General features: G+C 42.3%; 2 protein-coding genes across 3 annotated transcripts in view; one reads left to right on the top strand and one right to left on the bottom strand.

The window, feature by feature from the left end:
- The window catches only part of slc1a1 (solute carrier family 1 member 1), a 22,302-nt gene extending 19,758 nt beyond the window's left edge, over positions 1 to 2,544 (bottom strand). Inside the window, exon 1 of the mRNA XM_025008262.2 lies at positions 2,493 to 2,544. Coding sequence (XP_024864030.1) covers positions 2,493 to 2,504 — 12 coding nt within the window. The 5' untranslated portion in view covers positions 2,505 to 2,544. The remainder of the gene's footprint in view (positions 1 to 2,492) is intronic.
- An 832-nt stretch (positions 2,545 to 3,376) lies between these two features.
- rap1gds1 (RAP1, GTP-GDP dissociation stimulator 1) overlaps positions 3,377 to 9,479 on the top strand; it is a 39,449-nt gene continuing 33,346 nt past the window's right edge. For both annotated transcript variants that reach the window (XM_017427054.3, XM_017427055.3), the window contains exons 1-2: positions 3,377 to 3,726; positions 8,735 to 8,842. In XM_017427054.3, the coding sequence (XP_017282543.1) occupies positions 3,723 to 3,726; positions 8,735 to 8,842 (112 nt within the window). In that variant the 5' untranslated portion in view covers positions 3,377 to 3,722. The remainder of the gene's footprint in view (positions 3,727 to 8,734; positions 8,843 to 9,479) is intronic.

Here is a 9,479-nt window from a genome sequence, read left to right on the forward strand (position 1 = left end):
CTGGTGTATAGTCTGTAAGACAAATTATACATTTATCCCATTTTTTTCTGTATTGCTTATACCATTGCTGATTTGACTGCTGTTGTGATTGTAAATAAATAGCTCTGGATTTGCGTTTCTTTTAAATTCATGGTTGCTATGATTTAAATTACAATAACTGAGTATTTGTGACATTGTATGTTAAAGTACATGCACTATTGGGCTCATCTTACCCACTAAAAAATTTCGTTAGTCCTCAGCATTGTTTATATAGCCCTGCGCCTCTAAGTATACTGTAGTAAGATGGCGCCGCTTTCGCCGCATCTCGACCCGAGCCTTTAAAGCGGCGTGTCATGTCTATACATATAAGTCATTGCCTTCCACCTTCAGCTGATGACGGCTGGGACCGGAAGTGTGGAGGTTATTGGGAGGAGCTCCCTCCCTCCAGGTGTGGAGGCTGGAGGGGGTCACCAACCCTCAGAACGGGACTGCAGGGGACCACAGGGACAGAACAGGACTACAGACACAGAACAGGACGGCAGGGACAGAACAGGACTGCAGGGACTGAACAGGACTGCTGGGACAGAATAGGACTGCAGGGACCCCTGAGTGGACAGGGAGACGCAGAGGGACAGGGGGGCGGGACACTCTGTCTATATAATATTTAACCATTTCTACTAGCAGTGATGTCATCAACTAAACATTTACCAGACAAACACGTAGAGGCCGAGGTTAGAGGCAGGAGGTAACAACAACCACCGGCTGTTTAAGGTTTTTGCTACATTTAGCTTCTAGCTAGTATTTTGTTACTTTTGACTTTTAGCTGGTGCTTTGCTCCTTTTAATTAGCAATTTCCTACTTGTAGCTAGTGTTTTGGACCTTTTAGCTAGTCCTTTGGTACTTTTAGCTTTTAGCTAGCTTTTGCTTTTTTTTAGCTTTTAGCTAGTGTTTTGCCTGTTTAAAAAGAATTTTGCTGCTTTTAGTTTTTAGCGTGTTTACTTACATTTAGCTTTTAGCTAGCACTTTACTAATTTTAGCTTTTAGCTAGTATTTGGTTCCTTTTAATTATCTTTTCGCTACTTTTAGCATTTTGGTAGTCTTTGCTACTTTAAGTTTTTAACTAGGTTTTGCTACATTTAGCTTCTAGCTTCTGTTTTTGTTGCTTTTGCTTTTATCCAGTGTTTTGCTCCTTTCAACTAGCCTTTTGCTACACATTTAGCTTTTAGCTAACCTTTTGTTACATTTAGTTTTTAGCTAGTGCTTTGCTGCTTTTAATTCTCCTTTTTAAGTATAAAGCTGTGATTCCCGACCAATAAAAACTGTTTTCAAACTTGCACTATTATAAACAAAATAACCTTGTTTCCAGGTGATAAAATCATCAAATTTCTACAGACTACGTGTCATTTTGAAGCTGTTGGGATGACGGATTCAAAAATAATTATATGTCAATATTGAAAAATTCCTCGTTGTGTCAGGATTTAGGAGTTATTCTTATTTTTCATGTTTAAGTTTGGGTTTATTGTTTCTTGTATTTTGTCTTTACGCTCAGTCTTGTTTTTGCTCCTTGTGTCTTTGTATCCTGTCATTATTCACTTGTTCTCTGTTTTACTTGTTTACTTACCGCTCCCATCTCCACTTGCTACTCGTTAGTAATCACTCACCTGTGTCCACTTCACCTAATTACCCTTTGCTTTTAAAACCCGGTCATCTCCTCCACTTACTGGTCCGTTTGTCATTTTTCCCTTGCGGTCTGGTTCTGCTCACGTGCCCCGCTCATGTTAGATACGTTTTTGGCTTTAGTTCGTGTTTTGTTTTTGTTTCTTTTATTTTAGAAGAACTTATTTTACTTTCTGAAGAGGAGTCTGCACACTGGGTTTGCCTCCTTCTCCTTCACACCTGACAAAACGGACCAGCCAGTAAGTGGAGGAGAAGACCGGGTTTTAAAAGCAGAGGGTAATTAGGGGAAGTGGGCACAGGTGAGTAATTACTAACGAGGAGCAGGTGGAGATGGGCATGGCAGGAAAACAAGTGGCTGACTGAGGAGAAGGGAATAATGACAGGATGCAAAGACACAAGGAGCAAAAACAAAACAAGAAGACAACCAATTGACAAAATAAAAGAAACAATAAACCCAAACTTTAACATGAAAAAAAAACAAACAATTGTAGACTATGCTGATGGTTATGCTGTTTCTAAATCCAATCCAAGAAGTTAATGTTGGCTTCAAAATTACATTTTCAGTATTCTAAAATTCAAAGGCATGTAAAAAAAATTTTAATTTATTTATTAGTTCTCTTTTGTCCTGTACTTTGGAAAAATCCAAGAAAGCCTAATGTTTCAAAAAGGTAGAACAAGGCTAATTTTTTTTCTTTCTTTCTGTTTTTTGCCTAGAGTGGAGCAACAACTGGGTTTAGATCTTAAAGTGACTCCCATACACGTGTTTTGGAGGAAATGCACGTCCAGAGGTTAAACAAAGAAACAACTTTAAAAAATCCATCCAACATTTTCTTTACCTGCTTTTCCATTCAGGGTCGCAGGGAGCTGGTGTCTTATCTGGAGCAGTCACTGTGCAAGAGTGCGAGAGGCGGGGAACACCCTGGACAGGTCTCCGGTCCATCGCAGGGACACATAGAGACAAATGAGGCAAACAACCATTCACGCTCTCACTCTCCCCTAGGGACAATTTAAGAGTTACCAATTAACCTAACGTGCATGTTTTTGGTCTGTGGGAGGAAACCAGAGTAAACCTGGAGTAAACCCACATGAACATGTAAACTCCACCCAGAAAGGACCTTCAACTACTTTAAAACAAATAACCATAAAGAAGTGGAGACAGCTGATGCAGTCTGAGCTCTCTTCAAACTTCTTTTTTGGAACAAGCATTCAGGACTTGTTCTCCGGGCCTCTTGCAGGACCATCCAAAGGTTTTGAAATGTTGTGTGGCTGCTGGTCTCTGTTCAGACGAGCTCACTCGGGTTCACTAATATAAATGCAGAGTTCTGGAGGAGCCAGCCCAGGACCGATGGAGGGTTACTGTGAACCTTACAAAACTAAGCTGTTGTGCAATTCAGCTGTTTCCCAATGGCTCTGCACTGTAGATTAAAACTGGTTGTACATTCCTGTGTTTGTAATTTCCTTCATTTAGTCAAGATCCCCAACTCCACTGGCTAATCAGCAGGCCCAAACCATGGCAGAGCCTCCGCCGTGTTAAACAAGTGAAAGAAAGAAATGTGACTGTGTGACACCAGGGCAGGTTATAAGAAAAACTGGAGGCTTATGAGTTTTTTTGTTCGGCTTTATTCACATAAATGGAGCTCTGCTGCCCCCTAGTGGCTCCGTGTTTAAAGAAAATATCCGCGTTTCCTGAAAGTCTTTTATTTTGAAATCTGTGAGCGGATGTTGTCTCCTGACTTGCCTGTAGCGTGTCACTGTGAGCCAGTGTGTGTGTATGTGTGTGTGTTTTTCCCAGAGAACTGCGGTCCGCCGGTGTCGACTGTCGGTGCGGACATGAGAGGGAGTCGGGCTCGGTAAGCTGGTCCTTCCCGGTGTATCAGAACGGGACAGTCCGAGCGGACCGGGCGGCGACAGAGCGGCTCGATAAGCTAGCTGAAGCCGCTAACTTCACCGAGCAGTCAGGCAGGCAGGCGGGCAGCAGTGGGGCCTCCGGCTGGTTACCACTCGGTTCTACGGAGACGGACACCCCTCATACCCCGCTCAGTTTTCCGGAGCGACATCCTGCTGAAATGGGTGAGTAGTTGAGCGGCTAACCAGCTCGCTCCGAGCCCGGTTAGCGGACGGACCGCGACCACGAAAGGCGCTGCGGGATGCGGCTTACATTTAATTTTAATTTTTTTATTTATTTTTGGGTGGGGGGCGGCATTCATTCATTTGGTTCCGTTTATTATTTCCATTTTCGCGGAGGTTCAGACAGGAACCACGTCGTGTGGCTGCGCGTGCGTGTGCGCGCTCAGTTCTCGGGTGGGGTGTCCTCCCAGACTCTCCATCCGTCCATCCACCCATCCTCTGCCGGCCCTGATTTCCCCCCTCCTCCTCCTCCTCGTTGAGATGTTTTTGTCAGGTAAATGCAGGGCCCAGTCTGATGAAGGTTCACCTTTAATGGCAGTGAGTCAGTGCTGCTGCTGGAGGTGGAAGTGGAGGTGATGATGATGATGATGGCACTCCTCCATCTCCACAGCTGTTATGCAATGGGATCAACATCCCACCTTCTGATGCTGCTCTAGGACTGAGCATCTCTGCTCTGTGGTCCATATTAATGCATTTGTAGCAAATAAAATGATACGATTCAGCCTTCAATGGAGATACGATGTGATTCATCACATTCAGATTTAGTGTATTTAATACAGCAAAGCAAAGGAGCAGTCCCATGTTATTTATTGATTGATAAATAATGATTTGCCTTTTTTTATATATATATAAACATAAAACGCTGTTTCCTCACTTCATAACATTCACTAAAAGACAGTAAAATAATGTAAAAGCCACATAATATCAAACAAACAGTAAGAACCAGTCAAAACATGAATCATGCTCATAAAACGGTACATCATCGCTGTGTTTAAGCTTCAAACTGGAGCCTGACTGCTTCTGGGAAGAAACTATTCAGCATCCTGGTAGATCTGGGTCGAAGGCCTCAGTTCCCAGATGGCAGGAGTGAGAACGGGCCATGGGCAGGGTGGTGAGAAAAAAAACAACAAAATAAATCCCCAGCAGTAAGGAGGGTGTTTCTCTAGAGCTTTGGGGCTGCCAAAACTAGGAAGTGAGGCCAAACATCAGCACCAGACCCCACAGCTCCTCTGTGGAAGGTGCTGACATGGGGTGGGGTCCCGCCTGGTTCAGGTGTCGAACGAGGGTGAGGCCGACTCTCTAACGGCAGCTGTGCTGTTGACAGCAAAGGTGAGGTCGTTTGTCAGGTGGAGCCCCAAGATTTGGACATGACCAACTCGCTCAGCTGGTCGGCGGCGAGCAATGCCACTTACCAACCCTCCTGAAATCAACCACCATCTCCTTTGTTATCGCCACATTAAAGTGGCGGTGGCGCGAGCTGCACCTCGCTCCGACGCAGGCTCGCCTTATTGAGACTAATTACTTAGTGCTTAAAGGAAAAAAAAAAACGCAGCTCACAAACAGGTCTTGTTTTAAACGCTTTCCTAAAAACCCAACTCACAATTGATAAATAATACACAAAAGATTAGGCCTGCCGATGCATTTAAAGCCATGATAGCTGTCAAAATGATAAGATAACAAATGTTTTATGTATTACACGTATCACGTTTGATTAAAGAAAAATAACCACTAAAAACGCATCATTTACTACCAAAAGCCATATTATGTAATAAATGACTGAAATCCTACAGTTATGAGTGATTTGTTATAAAAGCAGTATAAATCCCTTTATGCTGCTCTTATTGACATCAACCCAGAACTCCTAGATAAGTATTTTGGGGTTGGACTAAATATGACTTCAAAGTACAAGTTTTGTAAATTTCTGTCATCATTACATTAAATAAATTATGACGTTTTGCCCCATGGTTTGAGCTAATCCAGCTGTGTTGGTGGGAACGTTGCTCGCCCTTATGTAGACACATTTACATCCCCCGTTATATTACCAAATTAGGCGCCTGTGAACGCAACTCCTCTGTAACTTTTCTGCCATTTTTATCATAGTGAGTCCCTTTGTGTATATACAAGCCTGCTGCTGACTTTTTATTTTCAAACTGATCAGACTTTGTTGATACAGAGTCTTAATAAACCAGTACTAGATTTAAACCCCCAGCTGCTGCATGGACGCAGTCTGTACGTTAAATCTCCACATACCTGCTGGTTACTGCGAACGTACAGAGCTGTCTGAGCCCAGGCAGCGACCCGCGCCACAGATCAATTGAAATCCCACACAGTGCGAAGGGGGATCTCTGAAGATCTAACCCCTGCTATCAGTGGACAGAAGCCTCGGAGGCCAGAGCTGATGGCAGCGAGCCGGTCTGCACTCCTGATGTGATTTTATTTATTTTATTCTTTTAGACGAGGGTTTAAGATAAGGATCTTAATTACATCATTTCTCATAACACAGCGGTTCCCTGCTGAGGCTGGGACGATGTTAAAGCTAACAGGTTAGGCTACAGGGAGGCTAAGATGACTGGGCAGCTTCTGCAGACACTGTCCAGAATCCTTTACCATCATGGATCTCAAACTGTGACACAAGTGGTTCTTAGAAGAAGTTTTAGTATCAATCAGGCCTGAGCATTATGACCAAAAATGAATATTACAATAACTGAGATCTTTCTCACATTATATGATAAACAGTGCCTGTAAAACGCATTCCCCCTCCTTGAATGTTTTATGCTTTTATTGCTATTATAAAGCAGTCATAATCAATATAATTTGGCCTTTTTGACAAAAATTCAAAGCCCTTCAGTGTCAAAGTGAAATCACATTTTTATAAAGTAATGCCAATTACATGCAATATGTAATAGAAAATAAATGATAACGATAATATCCACCTTTTTTACCCTTATTTTCTGTTTGATTTGGAAATTTGATTGTCTGTTAACAATAAAATGTTTAAAGTAAAACATAAATATCAACGCGTTATTGAACCTTCTCTTTCCGTTACTCTTCCATCTAATAATCTCTTCCAGATTATTAGATGGAAGAATTTCTTTCTAATAAAACTCAACAGAAAAATAACTACACTATGTCTGATTTATGAGTCACATTATAGCTCTTTAACATTTTTTGTGTACACAATTGCACCACATTACAGATATTTGTTTTCCTGATAAGATCTCTGTTAAAATAATTAGCAGCTTTGTCCAAAGTAAGTTTTGAAAAAAACAAAACAACTTAATGTTAGATTTATAAACACATTTAGAGCAGAGGACACGTCGGCTGGACGACAGCAGATCCACAGTAAAAAGAATTTTCTTATTTTAGTAAAACTAAAACAAAACAATCAGTGCTGACATTAACTAGCATTGCTTATTAGCGCCACTGATGTCATTAGCATCGTTAGCCCTGCTCACAGTATCAGCAGTCAACTCTGTGCCTACCCCAGACAGAAGTGTTACCAACTCAAAAAGCTCCTGATCAGCCGTGTTTTATGACAGACAGAGGATAAAAACTCGATCAGAACAGAGCTGCAGTCCACTCTTCTGTCTGCTGGGCTCCAGCTCACACCGGCTGTCGGCTCACATGATGAAGAGCAGAGAATATTTCTCCGTTAAAAAATGCTGTTTCATTTTATCACCCTACATCCAGCCTACTTCCTGTTTTCTCCACGCTTTAAAACAAAACAACCTTTCTAACAAACAGAGCTGAGCTGCAGGAGGCAGCAGCCCGTCTGCGATGCGTTCAATAATTGGAAAAATATAGTAACATATAGAGTGTTGACTAGCCGATCACCGATCATGGCCGGTCAGGCTAAATATCATCCGGTGATGATCATGAGACGATGTCTGTCAATCTCTAGCTTCTGTTCTTCATCATTTCTCTCCTCGGCTGATTAGCTCTACAGCTCCACCGGTGTGTGAACGTAAACCCGTGTGGACGTAGCTACACACACGTGGAGCGGCTCATGTTAGTGTCTGTGTGTTCACTAATAAACACACCCTGTGTGTGTGTGTGTGTGTGTGTGTAGCTGCCATCTTACACACAGCTCCTGGAGAGAAGAGACTCTGATGTAAAGCAGTTGTAAACACACAGCTCCTTTTAATAATTTAGTTCTGCGATTTAAAGCCGATCATAACCTGATCCTAACTAAGCTACGGCTAAGCCAAGTCTTCGCTAAATTAGTTCAACTTCATCTACTTTATTTTTTCCGTTAAAAAGTGTCTAACCAAGTAAATATTACTGGCTTTAAAAAATAAGAATGTAAAGCGTACTGTTGTTATTATAGCTGTGATAGTTTTCCAGAAATTAGCCACCGACTGGTGACGACTTTCCTGTCTTACTGTGGCTCAAACAAACTGGTTGTGTGTTTCAGTTTGTCTACAGGAGCCACAACACTGTGCTGCCCAAATATACGCCAGGTTAAAACTTGGCAAAGTTGCTGATACTTAAAAAAAGTGGCAAATATCAGCTGGCCAGTGGAAACGGCCTACCTCTAAGTCGATTATGGATTGATAAACAACAATGACAACAATTAAGGTGGCAGTGGCTCAGGAGGTAAGGGTTCGTCCTGTAACCGGAGGGTTGCCGGTTCGAGCCCCCCCTCCACTTCCTTGGGCAAGATACTTCACCCGCCTTGCCTACTGGTGGCGGTCAGAGGATTCTGTGGCACCGGTGTGATGGCAGCCTCACTTCTGTCAGCCTGGACCCAGGGCAGCTGACCACCATCAGTGAGTGACTGAATGTAGTGTGAAGCACTTTGGGATCTTTGTACTAGATAAAGCGTTATACAAGTGCAAGCCATTTAAGTGATTGTGTTTTAAAAGCTGTAGCGTGTTTTTGGGAAGGGGATTTGTAACTTCTCACTGTTCACCTTACAGCTGGTCTTCAGATGGGTGAAAATGTGTGAAAGTAAAACTTCCCGAGTAGATTCAGATGCCAGATTGATTATGAACGATGCCAATCTGGAAGATGACAAATGCTGTATATGTTGCACTCACAGAAACGCCCACTTGGCTTACTTTTTTTTTTTTTTTTAAAGGATTTTTATGTGGTGGAAACATTCAAAGGCCTAAAGATGCTGCTAATTATACGCTGGTGTTGCCTAACTTGATGAAATGTTTGTTTTCAGACAACCTGAGTGAAGCTCTGGAGAAGCTGAAGCTGGCATCTTCGGACGGCACCAGCGACAGCACTGAGAGCTGTCTGGACTGCTTGCTCAAGGCACTCGCCAACAACAGTGAGTACGAAGTATGGTCCGAATGCGAGGTGTTTCGCAAGAACCCTGAGGCTTTTTTTTGTTGTTGTTTTTAAATTGCTTTCCCAACAAATGTACTCTGGACCCAAAGCCTGCTTGGTTATATTTTTAGAATGAGAGAACATCCTGAATGTGACCCCTGCTGATAAACTGAGTCACAGTGAGGGACTTTTCAATTTTGAGTTATTGTTATTTTAAAAGCTTCAAAATGATACATAGTGTGTTGAAGTTTGAGGGTCTATCACCTGGCCTGGCAACAAGCTAGACTTGTTTATGAGAGTGCTCGTTTGAAAACTCAGTTTTTATTGGTATGGAGTGACGTCATTGGGGAGTCCCGGCCCTTTATTTAAGAAGTGGAATCCCCCAAACAATGATGTCAAACATTATAGGAAGGAATTACCTGGCGCTACGGCAGCGGGGAGAAATAGATGTTCATTTTCACAGGAAATTAAAATAAAAAATGGAATTAAATGGATTATTTCTAAAGATGTACCTGTTAGAAAACATTGATTTAAAGGTACATTAGGACGATTATTTGCTGTTTTTGTTACTTGGGTCACTAGATGGTGTCTTTATGGGCTCATTTTTTACACAAATATCAATTGGGGGGGGGGGGGGG

Source organism: Kryptolebias marmoratus, linkage group LG7 (genome assembly GCF_001649575.2).
Source record: "Kryptolebias marmoratus isolate JLee-2015 linkage group LG7, ASM164957v2, whole genome shotgun sequence".
NCBI classification, from domain to species: domain Eukaryota; kingdom Metazoa; phylum Chordata; class Actinopteri; order Cyprinodontiformes; family Rivulidae; genus Kryptolebias; species Kryptolebias marmoratus.